The following is a 20,385-nucleotide window of genomic DNA, read 5'->3' as shown; positions in this document are numbered from 1 at the left end:
CGCTTCTGAGACCAGTGGGAGGTTAAATGCGGCGGATCTGGACCATGGAGAGGCGATGCAAAAAATATTCGTGGTTTAAAAAAAAGGCCGGAAACGAAATTATTTAAAATGAACCAAAAAGAATTCTAAATGAATCAAATGTTTCGATTATTATTTCGTATAAATTCATTTTTATTTAATCGACGGGATCCGTTTTTGATTTCTACTCGTGTTCCGAACGCAGGCTACAGGCTCGTTAATTATTTAAGAGCCGTAAGAATGTGTGTGGAGACGAGAACATTTACAGTAGGCACGGAGCCAACAGCTGATTAAAGCGGTGCTGCGTGTAGCTGTGGGGGAAAATTAGAATCAATACGGACCACGCCCAAATTGTAGCTATGCTTTTCGCATAAAAAAGGAATAAATCTTAAACAGCGAGCTCTCCGATTCGTTTGCCTCGCCTCTCCTTGGTGACGCCAGTCCACCGTCATCCCAAGGGCTATCCGTTGCACTGACTGCACTCTCATTTTTAATAAGGGGAGTTCTGTGAGCCGTCCCACCGGACAGATACCTCCACACAATTTCCATAGCCATTTTCCACGCACAGTGTGTTCGTGCGCGTGTGCGCTTTTCATTTGCTACCTCCCACAAATAGCGCACATCAAAGGTCTTGCGTAATTTGCGCATTATACGCACACTTTGAAATAAAGTCTCAAAATGTCTTTGTGTTAAATTAAAATGCAATATTACGATTGAATACGCTGTTTTATAGCATTCTAAATAAATAAAATACAAAATATTGCAATATTCGTGTTCGAAAGCTCCACAAAGCACAGACACCTACCTAATCTTAGGGTAACTTAGTCCGATAGGTGTGCAGAAGACGCTATAGTGCATTAAGATTCCGTAGATGAGCAAGATTAAAGTCGCTTTGCTCGAACTGGCCATGCTGTTAGAAAATGAAGAACAGGAACATGGAACAGGTTAGTCACTCCTACCAACAACATGCTCGCTCTTTGTTCTATCAAATTCTCATGCTGCGCTATTTCACCGATCACAAACTAAAAAGAGCTCGACCGAGATCGAATAAAACCCAGGTTCGGTAAACTAAACCAACGCACATCCGTTTGCTCGAGACAAACCACCAAAAAAAATAATTTTCTCCGATTTTTTATCCCATTTCGTAAAAGTTTAACTGGTGGTACTGACGCCCAGTCCTTTGCATGCAGCGCCCAAGTCGCTAAAACGCTCAGATCTCCATGCAGCGCAGGGAAAAAAAAGAATGTTTCCCGTTACTTTATCTCGATCTCCGTCAGTGAATTTGTCCACGTTCTACGAGCATCCGCGGATGAGGCACGTACCTATAGCAGGGGAGCAGGGCGAGCGCGGTGCTGGAGGATGTGATCCGGGCGCGGCTGTGGTCGAGTGTGCGAGAGAGAGAGCGTGTCTTTCTCACGGCACTTGTGTCTCGGCTGAAGCGCCTCCGTCGTCTCCTTATGTTCCCCTCCGTGCAGCCTATCTCACTTTTGTACACAATTAACAGGACTCAACCAGTCGCAAACAAAAACTCGGCGTGGAAAGTGCGCGGTGTGTTCGTCTACATATCGTTGCTCTAAACTTTTGTCCTGGGCTCTGATTGCCTTGGATTTTTATCCGTGCACCGTAAGCCTTGCCCCCCTCCCCCTCCCCCTCCCCACTGCCTCCAATATGTCACATTAAGGATGCTATAGACGTCATCAAGTCTTCCTCCCGGAATATAATAGTACAGTTCCTTCCTCATCGATGCATCCGTCAGACCCCCCTCCCTCCCCCACCCACCGTCTAACATGGAAGTTTACTTCGAAACTTTCTTGTTTTTTAATAAATCAGAAACGACTGAGAATGAATACGTGAAAACGGGAACTTTGCACAGGATGAAGTGACTGTTAATACAAAGCCATTAGTCCCACACCGCGACCGTTTTTCCACCCACGCGTCATCAACAAGTGCAATTAGGCTTTTATAATTATGTCAAAGCTGGGAAATGGTCGTGGTTGCTGGTGATGGCAGTGGTTTCATGTAACTGGGTGGTTCTCTGGAGTGGGGGGGGGGTGAGGCTGCTGGACAAGTTCGAGGCCTCTGGGGAGCCGGGAGCTGTCCAGTGCTGAAACCAAACCTCTCCAATTGCGGCTTTCTGACTTTCCCGTCACTTTTCGTGATCATGTTCGATCATTGCCCACTGGATATCGGAGTGTGCGTGTGTGTGTGTGTGTGTGTGGGGGGGGGGGGGGGGGGGGGGGGGGCATGCTTTGACAGCGCCAAGGCCTCGGCCTGTCCCTTAGACAGCTGAAATTAACGAGGCACAGTAATCTGATTTGACCACGGGCTGGTGACGCAGGTGCCGGTTCAGGCTTCTCACCAGCCTGCGTGGCTCCACGAAGGGTTCAGTCGTTTTCCTCGAATTTTGAATTTTTTGTTATGTGCTTAAACATGTTTGTCGCTGCGCTGTGTACGTGGCCATTCACAAACACTTGGGCCTAATGCTGAGATAGCGGGGACGAATTCGGCTCAGCTGCCGGTTCAACGTACTATTTATTGTTATTTTTAAAAATCTAAGAAATCGCGTTATGTGTTGTAGGTATAAGCTTGTCAAGCGTCACTTGAATTACGCACAGGGCAGAACGCAGAGTTTAACCATTTGTATGGCGTCTAAAACTCTGTCCTTCTGTGTTTGCAGCCTTATTACAAGGTGACCGCCTCTGTTGATTCATCACTGTAATCCAATGATAAAACTACAGCTCATCAACCGGAGACTTTGTTTTACAAAAAAAGCAAAAGAGCAGAGACGTTCACGTCAGCGTTTTGTTTACGCTGACGCAATATGACGAACGGAGCCGGTCACAGCCAGAGAGACCTATCCACAAGTTGTGGCGTGATTCCTATGAACAGCACAACTTAAAGCCCATATGACTGAACTGGAGCAGACTGCTAATATTGGGCCACGGACGCGGCTCGGCAGCCTGGGCGAACGGCGCCATCGTGAGGAAAGAGGAGGAACGGGCGCGAGCAGCAGCCAGTGAACGCCTCAGGGGCGCGCGCGATGAGTAATAGCCTCTCACCTGCGTCTGGACATCATGTTACAGCAAAAGCAATGCAGACTTCAGTGGGAATGAGGAGGTGACCTGTGGGTCTAGTAAATATCAAAGATATCTATGAACCAATCGGATATTTAAAATTCTTTAGTACAAACTAAACGCTCACTTCATGTATTCTTCAATCTTTTGCACATGTTTTTTTTCTGAAACCCGTGTGTCAAGGTTCTCAGTCACTCGGAAGCTGAGTCACGACACAGTGCAGTGTTTGAGTAACACTTAAGGCCTTTGACCTACAACATTACTGTGACCGGAAATGAATGCACTCAGCTCAGCTGTGACGAAGCTCGGCACAGTTGCTGGTGCCTTGCTCAACGTGAACATCTGTGCACCGCTGCCAGACTGATCTGTGGGTCTGTGACGGAGCACGGAAGCGATAGGTCTCCACCCTCAGAGGGGAGAGGTTAGAATATTACTGGTGCCAGTCAGAGCCAGCAGGGGTCAGCAAATCCCTTCTAACGACCTCCACCTCCTGACTTCAGCTCCTTTTAATGATGCTCAAAGCACAGCAGCGTCACTCTTTTCTCCTAGAATCAGATTTGTCACAGAACCACCCACATTAGTAACACGGGTCTAGGTTCTCTCTGGTTCTCGCTTTTTGACCGAACCCATAAGTACCAGCTTGTGTCATACAACATATGTTAAATCAAAGGGCCTTCATTTAAACACGCACAGCCTGTATTTCCATTTAAACTTGTAATTATATGTTTCTAGCAGCCTATAGGGGGCGCAACGCGCCTCGGGTGAATAAGGATCAAAGGTTAAACATTGCGAAGCTTAAACAAACGAAGCTTTGTTGTGCAAGGTGACATTTTTTTGACATGACTGGAGCGAATGATGAGAACGTGAGCTTTGTGATTTTGTAACGACCCGAGGTGGAGGCGTCCTCCCTAATCGGAGGCAGGGCTGTCGGCCATATTGGGCACAGGGGAGAGCCGTTGGACGTCATGAGGCGTTCACTTGTTGTCAGGGAAAGTGTAAAGCATGCCGGGTTAAAACCGAGTGAACATTACGACAGAGAAAGACGAATGTAAAACAGCTTTTATTTTGATTAATTTTTTTCTTTTCATATGTTCAGATGTTTTAGTGAATCATTCATGGCAAGTGACAAAACGGTTCTAGCTTACTTTATGTTGTTACGTATGTTGTAGTTTGGGGCTGGTCTTTAATGCATTGCAGTGATTTATTGACTTCGCCTTCTTTACGAAACACTGACTTGGATAATTTCTTTTTCCCCTTTCCAAATAAATATTACGAAATCTTAATGTGTAAATGTAATTTTAATTGACACATAAGTGAACATATAAGCTGTTTTCATGTTATGGTGATGGCACTAAAATTGTATTGCCCTAAAAAGAAACACATATTTTTTCCACCATACTTGGACTATTGTTTTACACGTTCACAACGCATTTCTATAATAATTAAGAGTCAAATGGCCATAAATTAAAAGGGTGCGTAATACTACAGCTCCAAAGCTTGGAAGTACGACTGTAATCTGAGTCCGTGAACGCAGCATGATTCCTTCTCGGGCCTCGTCTGCTCCTCTGTCCTAGTCCGGCTATTGTTGTGCGTCTTTCAGGACGAGGCTGACCTCTCAGCGGGCGGTGGTTTCTGGATGCTTTAACACTTCTGCTCCGCGGCCGCTCCGCCATATTACACGGGGTCCTCCGTTCCCGTCGGGACAGAAACGATCCGAGCGGAGGAGTTGGCGCTGGCGAACTAGTGGCTCGGAATGGGACAGACCGACTGAGATTCCACCTCAGCGAGACCGCTCGCCGTCCCGGTTTCCCACTGCTTCGGTTCGACGGGAACTATTTACAACCAGAGCGTGGAAAAGCCGCAGCGCAGGACGCATGTAGCCGAAGCACGACGCTCTTAAGGTAAGAAAAGTCCCATCTAGGAGCCTGAAACTTTGGGGAACGGGCCCAGAGAGTTCCGTTTGTTACACTGTAATAAAGCCTGCGTCCAGGACCGGATCCATGTGCGTCCCGGTTCGTGTTAAAAGCAACAACGAGGGTAAAACGCGTCCGCTGTTTTAGCCGAGAAACACGCCACAACGACAGCCCACGTCCCGCTGGTTCGCGCGGACGCTTTCTTTCGCGTGTGCCTGGATGTCGTTCACGCCGCAAAGTGAAACTTCCCCACGTCGTCCACACACGATCAGCTGCTGTGGGCCTCAGCTGTCGCGGGCCCCGTTTGTGGCCAGACCCCCTGTTTCACAGCAGAGTTCCCCAAAAGCCTGGACTTCGCCCCTTTATTATTCCCACCAGCTCCCTGCGCCTTTCTTGCGTGTCCGTGTGGTGAAAGTGGTTTGCCTTCGTGTTTGTAAGCGGGTTTAAGGCAGTGATGCTGCTGGAGCGCGTCCATATGTTCATAGTCCCAGCCTGTGCTCCCGGCTGGTGCCGTGATAATCCTCCTCCATGCTAATCCTGCTGTTGGACCCGGGGACAGGGCTGAGGGGCACTAACAGGTGGCCTGAGCCGGGTCCAGGGGGGATCCCTCAGCCCTCAGTGAGGCTCCACTAAAGGGCCTCCAAGCTCCCATCCACAGCTCCCACTCGCTGAGACTGGGCCCGTGTTTGGGTTCTGACGACTGGGGAGAGTGCTTCGTTTTCACATTCACTGCCGGCGCAGGGAGCTGGAAAAGCTCCCCGTCCTCTTTAGGGCCCGGGGACGCCCCCCACCCCCACCCCCCAGCCGCATCCAGCCTGACAGGCACAGCAGGTGGTCGCGGCGGCATGAATGGATTCGGAAGGAAGTTCCCCTCTCGCGGCGCTGCCCGGACCGGCGGACGTGGCAGATAAGAGCGGCCGAGACGGCGCGGGTGCCACAGCAATTACCCGGCTACGCTTCAGCAACGCTGAAGACCCCCCCCCCCCCCCCCCCCCCCCCCCCTCGCCGCGCTGGGACTGTGGCGCAGGTCTGTCGGCCCGACTTTTCAAACTACGCCTCCACGGGAACACGGATGCAGACGCACGCAGAGGCTCAAAGGTCGGAGGCCTCTCCCTGAACAGTCCCATCGGATGAGTCAGCAAGAAGAGCGCTTCATGTGGCGTCACCGGAACCCGGTCCCGTTTAAACCTCCTCCGTCAGTGACAGGACCGTGAAACACCTTCAACATCAGCGGGTCGGTTCTTCTCGCAGGTTGAGGCTGTTCTCGCACCCTGCAGCCCCTCAGAACCGGTTCTCCTTACGGTTCTGTGACAGCGATGATCGTCATGGCCTTCGCGTTCCAACCTTCCAGCTGTGGGTTCTTGTGGACCCGAGCGTCCGGCCCGGCCGGCGCCTCTTCAAGGCCGGTGGCATCGCCGGCATGCGTCACATGATCAGTCAGGGTTTGTTTGAACACCTTTTGCTCAACATTGAAGCCTCACGCACGTGTAGATGGAGTTTTATTATTGTTGTATCAGTATCTGGTTCACCACATGCAGCTGAGCGGGTCTACGTCAGGTTCTGTGAGCCCGCGGGGGGAATCGCGGCGCCTGCTGAAGAACGGCCCACCAATCTCACGGTTTACAAATCGGCCTCGTTTGAAACCATCAGAGAGGACGCGTGATCGAGGCTGATTAGAGCGTCATTAGTTCTGGGTAATTTGTCACACGAGGACCCAACAAACAAACACACACACACACACACACACAGTGCCCAGTCTCTGCTCTGGTCATAGATCCTCTCTGTTTAACGTCCTCCGTGGGTTTAAGGATGGACCGGTTCTGCTGTGAAGGGTTCCGACAGTTTCCCCGTTTGCTGTCGATGAGCAGCAGCTGCAGCTGTAAATCAGTGCATGTGGAGAACCTGCTTTGATTGATTGCTGGGCCTTTTGCCTGTAAGAATGGTGCGTCTCTGCCCTGATTAGCATTTGTGCTGCCGCCGTTAGCATGTGTGTGAGGTCGTCTACTCGGGGCCATTGTGACTCTGTGGGGGAGCGGCATGAGGCACTTTCTGCTTTTCCATAACAAAAGGTAGATGGACGGAGAGAGGAGGAACCCAAAGGCCTTTCTGTGCTCGGAACAGCTGGAGGTGAGGGTTCCTCCCTGATCTGTGGCAGCTCTCACAGTGTTCAGAGGAGCTCTGCTAGAACGTTGAGGACTGGGTTCTAGGATGTATCGCAGCCGTTAAAACCCAGATGCTCTTTGACTGTTCGAGATACTAATGAATCAGATTTATGATGCTGTGCCCACATTATTTGGGGTTTAGGCTTCGTTTTGACAGACTGGATCATGTGACGACACCATGGGTTTGAGATCTCTTCACATCTATATTTGGAACAGACGTCTGCGACCATGATCATTAAAGAAATGAGGTCTTTAAAATATTTAGTACGTAATTACGGACAGAATTAATCCTGATAGCGATGTCATTTTAATAATAAATGCAGATTAAGTGAGTATCTGTGTGTTGTTATCTGTGTGTGGGGCGTTTACACACTGATCCCTGTCACAGCCACGTTTGCCTGCTGCAGCAGCAGGTCTGGGGTCAGCCACTAAGTGTTCTGAGTGCAAACATGCCGCGGTTGACATGTGCGACGGTGTGAGGTCAAAGGTCACCGCCGTGTTTGTGTTTGACTCACTGTTGCTTCTAGTTCAAGCCACACAGTGATGATCATTATTAGTTGAAGCTGAAGCCCCACGCTGTGGCTCACTGCCCTGAACTGCAGCAGCACAAACTTTATAGTTTCTTGACCTGTGATGTAACATTTCACCAGCTCGTGCATCGGCTGTGGAACGAGGGGGTCCAGTGGTGAAGGCGCTCCTGAACGCGACGCCGTGATCGCGGCCATGGGCTGTAACAGGATCCGGTTTCAGCCCCGACCGCCTCGACGGGCTTTTGTTGGGACTTGTGAAGTTATGTAAAGTCATGCGTTTGTTTGGAAGGGCAGAGTTACAGTCAGAGGCTCCAAAAGGCCCGAGGCAGGTACCAATACTGTCACGGCTGCTGTGCCCAGTGACGACGCCCACGCTGAGTTTCTGTCACCGGGTCACAGCCCAGCGCTCGGCCCGGTCCTGGCGGCATCGCTCTCGTCTCAGGCAGAGATGGTCGATCCGGACCTGCCTGTTTGTTGGTCCAACCTCATCACCACGTCTGATGAGGCCCGGCCGCTCTCTGCTCCCTCTCTTTCAGGCTTGACGATGGGTTGCGTTAGGAGTAAAGAGGACAAGGGCCCGGCGCCGAAGTACCGGCCCGACAACGCCAATGCGGCCCCGGCCAACCCGCTGCTGGGCCTCTACGGGCCCGACCCCACCCTCGTGGGCCACTCGCCAGCTGCGAAGACGCACAACAGCAGCTACAACAGCCACGGCGCCGCGGGCCTGACGCCCTTCGGCGGCGCGTCGTCCGTGATGACGCCCTTCGGCGGCGCCTCCACCTCCTTCACCTCTGTGGCCGTGAACAGTCCGTTCCCCAGCGTCATCACAGGTCAGTCAGCAGGCGGCACGCGGTTCTGCCCTGCCGCTCTAATGACGCCATGAAGCTTTTACTTTTGGCCAAGTAATTAAAACTTCCAGGAACTTCTACTTGTGTTTTTTTTTTTTTTTTTTTTTTGTCTACAACCGGCTTTCGAGTAACTCAGCCGAGGATTAGTGATGCGCAGAACGTTACGAGCGGCAGATGTTATGCAAATCAGACATTTGAAACGAGTCAGACAAAACATCAGGACCCGACAGAAACTCAAAATAGGCCTGTAATATGGGAAGCGGTGCAGCAGGCCGGGCCTCGGCTGAGCCAAGGAAAACAATCACATCCACTCAAATCTGCGACTGCACCCATGCACATGTGGAAAGCTTTATTTCCAGCGGGGCTTAAGAACCGTTGGAGGACCGGTCAAAGCGTAATGTCATCTAGACTGGTTGGGTGGTGACATGATTAGACGAAGCAAAGCCATTCACTAAAATACCTTTTTGTTTGTCAGAAGTATTGAATTGCACATAGGAATCTGTTAGTTCTGGTTTTTAGGTCATCAACATAACTGATCACGTGTTTGGTTTGAACCTATTTTCTAGTAATTAATTAATTCTTGACTAAGCAGCTAAAATAATAATGAGCATTTTTTGTTTTGTTTCATTGTACGACATCTTACAAACAAGCGGCTTCGGGGATTAACTTCTCATAATCACATCTGCTGTATTCAGGTGGCGTCACGTTTTTCGTGGCGCTGTACGACTATGAAGCGCGGACATCGGATGATCTGTCGTTCACAAAGGGGGATCGCTTCCAGATCGTCAACAACACGTGAGTGCTTTTGCTGTGTGTGTGTGTGTGTGTGTGTGTGTGTGTGTGTGTGTGTGTGTGTGTGTGTGTGTGTGTGTGTGTGTGTGTGTGTGTGTGTGTGTGTGTGTGTGTGTGTGTGTGTGTCTAATCCCTGATATTCAGGCTGGGATCCGTCTGGGTTAATGGCTTCTTTAATGGGCCATCTGCTCGGTGCCCTTCGCCTTTCCTCCACGTTATACAGTGAATGCACCATTCTTCATGTTTACAGAAGCTGTGCCTGAATGTGACCTTATCCAGGTTAGAATAGGCAGTAATTCATTAGTATCAAAAACATGTTGAAGTCTATATTTCCTTGGGATACATTTCCACTCAGTCATTTGAACGCACGCCTTGTGCTGTTGTTTCTGCATTGTGATATTTGAACTCGTATAAAGCATAAAAAGTCCTGTGTGCAGTGTGTTTCTGTGTCAGGCCTCCTGCTGGGTCTGCGCTGTGTGTTCCTTCGTTTCTGACTGTCTCCTCTCTTCAGGGAAGGAGACTGGTGGGAGGCTCGCTCCATCAACACCGGACAGAAGGGCTACATCCCCAGCAACTACGTGGCCCCGGCCGACTCCATCCAGGCTGAGGAGTAAGAGACACACACACACGCACGCACACACACACACGCACACACACACACACACGCACACACACACACACACACACACACACACACACACACACACACACACACACCCTCGAGGTTAAAACAATGGAGTCTTGTGTTGATGTTCGGTCCTGTTTCTGATGTGAGCGCGTCTCTTATTGGCCGACGGCTGTTTGAATCAGTCAAGATGTGTAACGAGCACTGGGTGAACCAGCCCGTTAACCCAGCGTTCCAGTCCTTAACAGGAAAACAACATAAACCTGTGAGGCAAGACCGTTTTAGTGTTCCTGACATGACTGCACTTGCAGAGACTCTAGTCTTTTGGTCTTTTACTTGTTTGTTGCAAAAATGTCATTTCACAAGTTAATGATTGGTTGAAAAGAAGGAGTCTAAATATCAAGCATGTGCTGAGTACACAGTGAAGTACAAAGTGGTATTTTACACTGACTGGGACTCTGTCTGTCTGTCTGTCTGTCAGATGGTACTTTGGTAAAATGGGCCGCAAAGACGCTGAGCGCATGTTATTGGTCCCCGGGAACCAGCGAGGCACTTTCTTGGCACGAGAGAGCGAGACGACCAAAGGTGAGGCAGCGGTTCGACCTCTGAGTGCTGTGGACTCGTGCTCATCAGTTTACAGCCGTGTCCTAATCTGCCGTCTCATCGTAAGGTGCCTACTCGCTCTCCATCCGCGACTGGGATGAGATGAAGGGCGACAACGTGAAACACTACAAGATCCGAAAGCTGGACAACGGAGGCTACTACATCACCACCCGGGCCCAGTTCGAGACGCTACAGAAGCTGGTGAAGCATTACACAGGTATGCAGCCTGCAGCCACCGTGGAGGCAGCGCTCAGACAAATTGGTGTTTACAGCCGGACAGATGCTCCACCTGCCAACAAGCGGACGACAGGCTGATGCTGTGTGAAGCTTTAAAGTGCAGTGATTTGGACAAGCATGTTCCTGATACTGTTTGAGCAGTTGTGGCCTCGTTGCTACATTAGAAACGCTGCCCAGTGTCTCACATGGTGTTCCATCGCTACCAGTCCGACACATTGTTCAGCTGCTGAATATGTTTCACTTAATTCTCAACCTATTGCAAGAGAGCAAAGCCCCCCAAAAAGAAGGGAAACCATGTGAGACTTAATCCAGGAGAGAAAAGTTTATTTAAAAGCTGTCGAAAGCGGCTTTAATCTGCACAAAATTGATAAGTGGCAGCAGCTCACCAGAAATCCCCTGTAGAGAGTCACAAGGAAGTCTGGGTGGCGAAGACTCAGAAATAGAGTGGAGCATCAGATCAAATCCAGACTCAGGAAGGCGTGTGTTGGTTGGTGCAGCTCAGGTTGCTGCCCGTTCGTGTGCAGACTTGCACCAGCGTCGCTTTGGTGCTTATCTGCCCAATCACCGGCTCCATCTTAAAGCCCTTCCTCTCTCCCTGTGTCTCCACGCGCCCGCCGCCCACCAGAACACGCCGACGGCCTGTGCTACAGGCTGACGACCGTGTGCCCCACGGTGAAGCCTCAGACTCAGGGACTCGCGAAGGACGCCTGGGAAATCCCCCGGGAGTCGCTCCGACTGGAGGTCAAACTGGGCCAGGGCTGCTTCGGAGAGGTCTGGATGGGTAAGACGTCTTCATCACTCACAACTGTGGAGCTGCTCTGTCCTCGTGACTCCTTCACTGGAGGAAATATCAGTGGTTTTTTTTGTTTGTTTTTTTTGTGTTTTTTTCAAAACCCATTTATTCCCCTTTAGACGATTTCATCCTATCAAATTCCAGATGTTTGAATTTCTTCCATCTGGGCGTGAAGCAATTAAAGCCTAATTTATCCAAACTCAACCAAAGGTTTACTTCAGTGTCACACGACGAATCCAAGAATGTGAGAATTTCAGTCCAATTATTTCTTAACGCACCAAAATAACTGAACCTAGTGAGTAATTTGTCTCATCAACAGCAGAATCTACATATTTCTGCAGTATTAAAATCATTTGGAGCATCTCGTAAATCTGATTTGGCACCGACGCTGTTGTACTTCCCCTTTTTGGATGAAGAAATGAAGCGGTTGAATCACTCCTGTGAGCAATCTGTCTTTAAACTTCCAGAATCCATCTGTTCAGGCTGATTCACGTGTAGATCGCTGGCTGCCTCCTACCTGCGTCGACCGCACACTTACACAACGAGACGCGTGCTCACACAGCTGTCGCGTTCACACGGCCGGGCTTTCCAGCTACTTTACATGAAACGCATGAACCGAGCTGCTTTGCAGCGTGATGTAAAGTCTAGTGGGACTGAGCTGGTGACACTGGCCCACAGACTGATTACTGATGACACACACACACACACATTCAGTAACCACAGGTCCCCTCCCATGCTTCAGCTTCTCCTTTCATCACTCCCGCTTTCATTAAGCCTGGCCTGCAGCAAGCCTCGACCTGCGAGCCTCCGCTGCGCCATGCGAGGAATCCCTCTCTCTTGCTGCTCTGTTTGCTCTTGATGGATTTTGTGCTCGTGATAATGAAAATCCCGCGTCTCCCGATTGTCTATTATTATCCTCCTAAACACATCACGCGGACCCGGCCCCTTTCTCTCACACGCCGGGCTGTTATCTTTGCCCTACATTGTGTGTTATGTGTAGTTTGTTCAGTGTGATTCATTCATGAAGGTCAGCCTCATGACGGAAGCAGTAGATCTCCTGCCTCGGCTCATTGTATGTAAGCAGGGCGTGAGTAAGTGGCTCCCGACCAGGAAGTGGCTGATTATTTAAGCTGCTGTGTTCTTTCTCCGCTGAGCGTCTGCACGGCTGATCACAGAAATCGCTGGCTGAGCAGTGGATCTGGGCATTGACTTTCAGTCATTACTCCTTCAGTGCTTGTTTCACCCACTGATGCCTTTCAGACTATTTAAGCCCTTCATAAATTAACCATATACTCAAATGCAAAGTTGTTCACTGTGTCTTTCAGTACTGAGCGGTTTGTTTCTATGCAGGGACCTGGAATGGCACTACCAAGGTGGCCATCAAGACACTGAAGACGGGCACCATGTCCCCGGAGGCCTTCCTGCAGGAGGCTCAGATCATGAAGAAGCTCCGGCACGACAAACTGGTGCCTCTGTACGCTGTGGTGTCTGAGGAGCCCATCTACATCGTGACCGAGTTCATGGGCAAAGGTAGAGACAGGCCCACACGGAATGTACGCCTTTGTATTAGTGTGGGAGAATAGAATAGGTCCCACCTACACCCTCTGCTGCAGTTGTGCCGCAGGTGGATGTGTTATATTCACTTAGCCTTTTTATGCAGTCTGTTGACACACAGACACAGACAGAATGATGGATCGGGCCTGACGTTAGTCTTTAATCTCCACAGGCAGCCTGCTGGACTTCCTGAAGGAGGGAGATGGTAGATATCTGAAGCTGCCTCAGCTGGTGGACATGGCCTCACAGGTAGGATCAAAACGCTGGCCGTGAATACTAACGCTGCCTCTTACTCGCCCCGCTGCTAAAGACAAGGAGCGCCAATAAGACGGAGAGCTCCATGTAAGCAGGCGTCGTGAGTGAGTCACGCATCCACTTGCTTTTATTCTCCATCTCTGTCATATGGAGTTAATGCAGCCTGACACCTCCACCCTTCCTCGCTGGATGTGCCTCCCCTCGTTTCCCACCACTTAACTGGAACACGGCTCAGAGAGGCCACTCGCACTCGTCAGCCACTGGCCTGCCCCTAATTGGCCTCGGCTCGGCTCGCTCCCCGGCTCCCTCTCCTCCTCTGCATTCAGCAGGGTGGAAAAGTGTTTAAGGACGAGACGGAGGCAGGCTGGGACACGGAGACGCCTCTGAGGGAGCTGACGGCGAGTGTGAGGAGGCGTTTGATAGCTGTGCTAAACATTCATCCAGCTGCTCTCACTGCAACGGCTGCTCGTCCCGCATGTCGTTCGTCATAGTGTGCACTGAAATCAATGAACCCCCTTCCTAATGTTGACTGTTCATTCTAAAGTTTTGGCAGCTGCAGTGCATTTTTCTCATCGATCACTCTCTCTCTCTCTCTGGGTGCTGATGCTCGTCCCAGATCGCGGACGGCATGGCCTTCATCGAGAGGATGAACTACATCCACCGGGACCTGAGAGCCGCCAACATCCTGGTGGCCGACAACCTGGTGTGCAAGATCGCAGACTTCGGTCTCGCTCGGCTCATCGAGGACAACGAGTACACAGCCCGACAAGGTGTGTGGAGAGATCCCAGTAGAACCTGACTCATTATTGAAGCCGAGAGCAGACTTGACATCTTTTCATGTCCTCAGGTGCTAAGTTCCCCATCAAGTGGACCGCCCCCGAAGCCGCTCTGTACGGCCGCTTCACCATCAAGTCCGACGTCTGGTCGTTTGGCATACTACTGACTGAACTGGTGACCAAGGGCAGAGTGCCGTACCCTGGTAAGAGCAGCAGCCCCACACACACTGAGCCCCGAGCTTTGCTCATGGGAAGCTGGACCGACTCGTTTCCGTCTCGGCGCTGCCCCCTGCAGTGTGACGGCGTGTCCGGTCCTCCTCCCGTCCGCTGATTACAGGCTGTGCCATATGGCAGATTAACCAGCAGCTCTCGTAGGGAGCCGTCGGGTTTCTGTGGCTAGTTCAGTTTAATTAAGTCACCACAGAGCCACAGAATCCAGGAGCCGCAGCAGATCTGTGGTGAGACTCCCCGCTGTGCGTGGCACAGACACAGTGCTTTGCTGCAGTGTGCATGGGAACGCGTCTGATCCTGTTTTAGTCTGTGTCTGTGTTAATAGAGGTGATAAGTATGAATCATGCTAACAGCGCGGCCACCGTAGCCTGCTCTCAGCAGCCGCTCTGGGCTTTTTCCTCTTTCCGAGTGTGAGACAATCTGATCCCCACTCTCCCACAGAGAGACGTGGGGGAGGAGGGGGGAGGTCGGGCTACGTCCATGCCATTGATCCTGTGTCATAACCCTGTTTAGCCACAGTCGCTCCCCGCGGAGCCTGGAGTCGCTGGGTTCACCGTCGCCGTCTTCCTGTTTGGGAACAGGCCAGAAGCAGCGCTGCTCAGTGTGTTTACATTAGCTGCAGCCGATGGGCCATCTTCCTTTCCACACGTTATCCCCAGAGTATTTCTGTACAGCTCTGGGAAGTCACACACCAGGAGCCTCTCCCCTCGTGTCTGCCTTTAGCTTCCGCTGCGCCGTCAGGACGCCATGTGGAGCGGCCTCCTCACCGTGTCGCGCCTGTGTCTTTCTGCAGGGATGGTGAATCGAGAGGTGCTGGAGCAGGTGGAGCGCGGCTACCGGATGCCCTGCCCCCAGGGCTGCCCCGAGTCCCTGCACGAGATGATGCGGCAGTGCTGGAAGAAGGAGCCGGACGAGAGGCCCACCTTCGAGTACATCCAGTCCTTCTTGGAAGACTACTTCACGGCCACAGAACCGCAGTACCAGCCGGGCGACAACCTCTAGTCTGGTTAAAGGCTGTAAACGCTTTGTGAAGCTGGTCCACAACCACACTGGCAAACCAAGTAGAAGTGGGTCCCTTCGGCACCTGCGAACAGGTGCGGGTACGTTACGCTCGGGGAAGCTGCTCATCAGAACATGGACTGGCCACAACACTGTGATCGCAGAGGGATTCACTTCTAGTCTGACATCTACTTGCAGATGCACAATTTTTTACTTTTTTTAAAAACTGATAATGGTTGCCTCCTCCATTGAACCCAAGTTTTAATTATTTCGCCTTTGGAGTCCAGATCTTTTATATGTACGAGTTTGGAGACGTAGGTCGGCGTGTGTGTTTTATAAGTTACCAACGGCTGTGGATGAACTGTAGGTGCTGTGACCGCAGAGAGCGGAGACGTGAGGCGGACGAAGCAGGTGAACTGAACAGACGGAGAATGAATGAAAACATGGACGTGGTTTGTGTGAATCTTTCTAATGGCAGATCAAGTCAGCTGACTATCATTTTACTTTTGATTTAAACGGGGACTTGAAATCATAAAGAGGTATTTTGATTTAATATTGAACAATGTTCCTGTTTAACGTTTGATATTTGTTTCCACATGGACTTTTTAGCTGTGAATTCCTGTGAGTTCATTTCTGTGATTTCGTGGTCCACAGCTGTTTGCTGGGAGCAGACTAACACACCTTCACATCACATCTAACTCACAGGTGTAAAACCTCCTTGTCTTTTCTCAGTGAACTCCAACCAGCTGGGAGCAAATGCGTCTTGAATATTCTGAGTGGTGTCTGCCACAGTTGGAAGGTTCTCCAGAGCGACACCGCAGAACAAATCTCTGAATCTGTAACTGCGACTTTGCAAATCCACCCAGCGACGTTTAGCGCGGGGCCTCGAAGGCGCTTTGCACACGTGTGGTTCCTGATTTCAGTTTCCAGTTTTAACGGTGGTCGATCGCCTCTGTTGCGTTCATGGTGAATGGGAATCTACAAGTGTGGCGTGGTGCGTTCAGGGGTCCTTCCACTGTCCAGCTGTGTGTGAGGAGCAGACGAGTGTTGGTCTGAAAGCTTAAGGACGAGGATGTGAAAACGTTCATGTTTCTTTCTGTGCGTCACTCATGAGAAGCTAATATTTGCGACTTGAGCTAGTGAAGAGATAATAAAGAAATTACTGAGAATGGAAACTAATGATTTTGTACAGAAACAAATAAAAGTTTTACTCAAAGCGTTTCTTTTTACACTTGTGTGAGTCAGACTCTTCCAGTGAACATTTACAGCTCAAGACTTTTATTGTGGAGCCTGTTTGTAACTCGTTACATTCATGAAAGGGTTATAATTAATAATTTACACGTCGGGACTATGTCAAGTACAGAAACATGGTAGTTCAGCTAAAACAGAAGGTGCTCAAAATGGCTGATGAAAAGCGTGTGAAGTTTTATTCATCCTCAAACCTGTAAAATGAAGAAAAAGCAACAATCATTTTTTATTATAACCACAACGAACTCCTTTGACTTCTTCCCATCCGCCTGCTGTGACCTGGTCCCATGGAACTGACCTGACCATCTCCTTGTACTTGTCCAGCGCCTCCTGGGCCACGTACTGGATGAAGACCGGGTCCAGCAGCTCCAGCTCCCCAGGAACAGAAACGGCGATCGGGGAGGAGTTGAGGACGTTCACCTCCACCCTGGTCTCAGTGACGGAGTCGTTCAGGTCGCTGCGGCTCTTTGGCGCCACCTGCAGGGAGAAGCGAGTGTTTGCAGATCCTCAGCACGTTCATTAAAACCCATTACTGGTGGTGATCGGAGGATGAGGTAATGCGTCACCATGGTGACGCGGAACACGTTCTCGCCCGCGCTGCTGCCGTTCAGGGCCTGGGCCACCCAGCCGAACCGGGCCGCCATGTCGCCCAGCCAGCCCACCGTTTGGGCCGTGTGGCGCCGGACGATGGACAGGATCTCGTCGTACTGCTCCTTGGACACGTCCAGCAGCTGGGAAACCTCGTCCAGCTCCACGTGCAGCTCGCGCACGGCGGGACACTCTGGAAGCGGCGGGAGCGGCGGTCAGACGCGCGCGTCGGCGCTCGGGAGGCGTCGGAAGGTGCGAGGGGGCGGGGCCTCACCTGTGGGCGGGGCCTCACCTGTGAGCAGGGCGCCCTGGCAGCTCTCACACCGGCTCTGCAGCTGCCAGCACTCCGACGACTGCCTGCGGAGGTCCCTGCACAGCCTCCTGCTGTGCAGCACGCGAGGGGAGCTTGTGCTCTCTAGACCAGAGGAGGAGCGTTTAAACAAGACCATCAAAACGGACCATTGCCCACATTGCTGAGCATAACTCAGGTTTGTGACAATGAGCTGCTGCCGTTCTACCTTCCTGCCGCTCTTCGTCCACAGCCTCATGAAGGTCATCAAACACCTGCGTCACCACGGCGCCAAACTCCTCCATCACACTCCTCCCAAAGTCCAAGAAGGAGTCCATCACCTCCTCCAGGCCCACTCCCTGCAGGAAGCCGGAGTCCCGACCCGGGTCGTAGGGGTCGGCGGCGGCCCGGTCCACGGCGGCGCCGGTGCCGTTCAGGAGGGCTGTCAGCAGCGCCGCGTCCCTCATCCGGCCGCTCATCCTGGACGCCAGGGCCGCGCTGCGCTCCACCAGCGCGCCCACGCGGCCGGCGAGGCGCCCGAACGCGTCCTCCACGCGGACCAGCTCCGCGTCGGCGCCGGCGCCGGCGGGCGGCGTCCTGGTTCACCAGGACGTCGCCCGCCGCCACGCGGGCCTCGCGCGGCCCAAAGCGCCGGGACACCCTGCGGAAGAAGTTCTCCACCTACAAGAACCGGAGCATTTAGCGGAGTGGTTCATGGTTAGAGCGGAGGTGAGGTCAAAGGTCAGACCTGCTCACACCTTCGCTTGGAAGGACGCGAAGCCCCGGCGGCAGGTGGAGGTGTAGAAGGCCTTGCAGGCGTGCTCCAGGCAGGGCCTGCACGCCTCCCACTGCGGCTGCAGCGACTCCTGGCACTGCTCCTCGGCCTCCACCAGCTTCTCCCTCACCTCCTTGGCCAGCTGCGCTGCCCCCTGGTGGTGAGAGCTCACGCCTCAGCTGCGCCCGTTCTAAGGGGACGTCGGAGCGTTTCCTCCTACCTTCTTCTTGTCGCTGCTGTGTCGCAGGGACGTCATGAGGTGTTCGTGCTTCTGCTCGTTCCTCCACATCACCTCCTTCATCTGCTTCACGCCGTGCAGGGCCCTCCTCACCTCCTCGTCCACCAGCCTCTCCCCATCCACAGAGAGCTCTGGGAGAGCAACACCCGCGTCAGAGTTCTATCGGGGACACGAACGGGGCTCCTCAGCCTCCACTCACGTTTTAAAGTGTCCTCTGAGACGCCTTCGGGCGGGTCCTCGGGAGAAGCCCTGAGGACGCCCAGGGTCAAACCCAGAACAGCACAGCTGAGCAGGAGCTTCATTCTGCAGCTCGGTAGCAGTGACTGGAGTGAAGACTGGGCCTGAAAGCATCGAACCAGGTACAAACACTGACACGACTATGCAGGACGAACACATGTCAGCAGGTTAAACATCTAAAGTGACCCAGGGGACTCTAACAGTGTGTAAATGGCCTTATACATGTCCGCCACCAGGGGGCGCTGCACCTCTGTCAACGCATCCACCTGCTCAGAGCTGCTGGCGGCGCCCGTCACACAGATTATACCTCATTATATCATCAGATCCTGAATCCAAAACCAGGATTTCTGTGACATGAGTGGGGATTTAAGATGAATATTTAATCTACTAAGTGTTTGCTTTTATTTCGGGTGTAACAAGGTTCAGGTGTAATCTGGTCCTAAAAGCTCAGAGAGCTCCTGAGACGATGCTGAGGCTTCAGCAGAGGCTCTGCTCCCGTTCCAAAGCAGTTACACAAGATTGAAGGCAAATTGGTTCATTTAGGTTGTTTAGACAATCGGCTCATTCACAAGCCAGACTCCAAGGTTTAACGCCATTATCAGTGTCCACATATGTTCTATGGTCACAAATACCAAAAGGAAGTTAAGAGACATCGTAGAACACGTCACAGGTTATTACAGAGTTGTGCTATGAGGAAATTTGACAATAACACATATGAAGAGCTCATATGAGAGGTCAGATTTCAACAGAACCGCCCCGGGAGGAAACTTACCAGCAGCAGCTTCAGCAGCAGCAGCTTCAGCAGCAGCAGCTTCAGCAGCAGCAGGCGACGGTGCCTCCGGCAGGAACAGAGCAGACGAGCGGTCGCTGACGCCGACGCCGTCTTAACCGTTCCGGTCTATTTGTGCTCTGGACTTCATCCTATTACTGTCCTATTACTGTCTTTGCCCGACGTTGATGCCCGTTAATCCCGCGTCCGACGCGCTGGCAGAGCGTTGTTGTTGTGCAGAGGATGCTCAGTCATGTCACCGTGTGAATGTGATGTGGTCTCTGTTTAATCATAACTAGTGTCATCACATTAAGCTTCAGTGTTTGTTACTTGGATCCTGGATAAATGTTGTGATTTCACTGTGATGAAAGTGCTGTTGCTCTAATTGTAAACGCACACGTTCATAAACACTACAAATAGAAGGTTTGAGTTCTAAAAGGAAGCGCGTCCCCCAGCGTGAGGCCACTTAGTGCGGCAGCTCTAGCTGGAATGTGAGGCATTCTGGGTAAAGGGGCTCCATCTCCTCACCGGTGCCTCCTTCCTCCCAGAAATGTGCCCTCTGCGCGAGCCGTGACCCAGAAAATGGAGTCTGCGCTGCCCTAATCAGAAGCATCCAGAGCCTCCAGCACCTGGCGCCCGTAACGCTGCGGGAGGAGCCTTCCTCCCACGCGCTCCCACGCCTCCACCCAAACACCACACACGCCACAATAAAGTGCCGGCTCACAGAGCTGCAAACAGGGTGAAGCGAGGTCCGTTCACAGCCTCACTCACGTGAGCGGCTCCGGGGTCTCTGACCTTCATAAACGGCCCTCAGGCTGCAGGTCCGAGTCG

At 51.8% G+C, this 20,385-nt stretch overlaps 3 protein-coding genes across 4 annotated transcripts in view; 1 reads left to right on the top strand and 2 right to left on the bottom strand.

Annotated features, from left to right (window-relative positions):
- Positions 1-1,616, bottom strand: part of adcyap1b (adenylate cyclase activating polypeptide 1b) — a 3,319-nt gene extending 1,703 nt beyond the window's left edge. The window contains exons 1-2 of one of the 2 annotated variants that reach the window (XM_029132615.3): positions 1,341-1,616; positions 824-928 (exon numbers count right to left, since the gene is read on the bottom strand). In XM_029132615.3, the coding sequence (XP_028988448.1) occupies positions 824-927 (104 nt within the window). In that variant the 5' untranslated portion in view covers position 928; positions 1,341-1,616. The remainder of the gene's footprint in view (positions 1-823; positions 929-1,340) is intronic. The other variant, XM_029132616.3, reaches the window with a different exon arrangement.
- Positions 1,617-4,612: 2,996 nt separating this feature from the next.
- yes1 (YES proto-oncogene 1, Src family tyrosine kinase) lies at positions 4,613-16,627 on the top strand. The gene is made up of 12 exons (XM_029131201.2): positions 4,613-4,993; positions 8,234-8,527; positions 9,241-9,340; positions 9,849-9,947; positions 10,444-10,547; positions 10,633-10,782; positions 11,428-11,583; positions 12,946-13,125; positions 13,322-13,398; positions 14,021-14,174; positions 14,252-14,383; positions 15,205-16,627. The coding sequence occupies exons 2-12, from the start codon at positions 8,242-8,244 to the stop codon at positions 15,411-15,413; spliced, it is 1,647 nt and encodes a 548-aa protein (XP_028987034.1). The 5' UTR covers positions 4,613-4,993; positions 8,234-8,241; the 3' UTR covers positions 15,414-16,627.
- clul1 (clusterin-like 1 (retinal)) lies at positions 15,799-19,776 on the bottom strand. The gene is given in 10 exon segments (XM_029131203.3): positions 15,799-16,852; positions 16,957-17,135; positions 17,225-17,439; positions 17,539-17,661; positions 17,765-18,119; positions 18,121-18,216; positions 18,294-18,464; positions 18,531-18,679; positions 18,748-18,889; positions 19,558-19,776. Coding segments are annotated over 9 exon segments (1,407 nt in total). The 5' UTR covers positions 18,851-18,889; positions 19,558-19,776; the 3' UTR covers positions 15,799-16,836.
- Positions 19,777-20,385: the final 609 nt, after the last annotated feature.

This window comes from Betta splendens, chromosome 17 (genome assembly GCF_900634795.4).
Source record: "Betta splendens chromosome 17, fBetSpl5.4, whole genome shotgun sequence".
NCBI lineage: Eukaryota > Metazoa > Chordata > Actinopteri > Anabantiformes > Osphronemidae > Betta > Betta splendens.
The sequence above is the reverse complement of the archived record's forward strand: the minus strand, read 5'-3'. Positions and strand labels throughout refer to the sequence as shown.

What these genes read in the sequence shown, in the direction of transcription:
- yes1 (XM_029131201.2), top strand. Translation starts at nt 8,242, where the DNA reads ATGGGTTGCGTTAGGAGTAAAGAGGACAAGGGCCCGGCGCCGAAGTAC. An exon ending in AGAGAGCGAGACGACCAAAG is followed by an intron (nt 10,548 to 10,632) that starts GTGAGGCAGCGG and finishes TCTCATCGTAAG; the next exon opens with GTGCCTACTCGCTCTCCATC. An exon ending in CTTCGGAGAGGTCTGGATGG is followed by an intron (nt 11,584 to 12,945) that starts GTAAGACGTCTT and finishes GTTTCTATGCAG; the next exon opens with GGACCTGGAATGGCACTACC.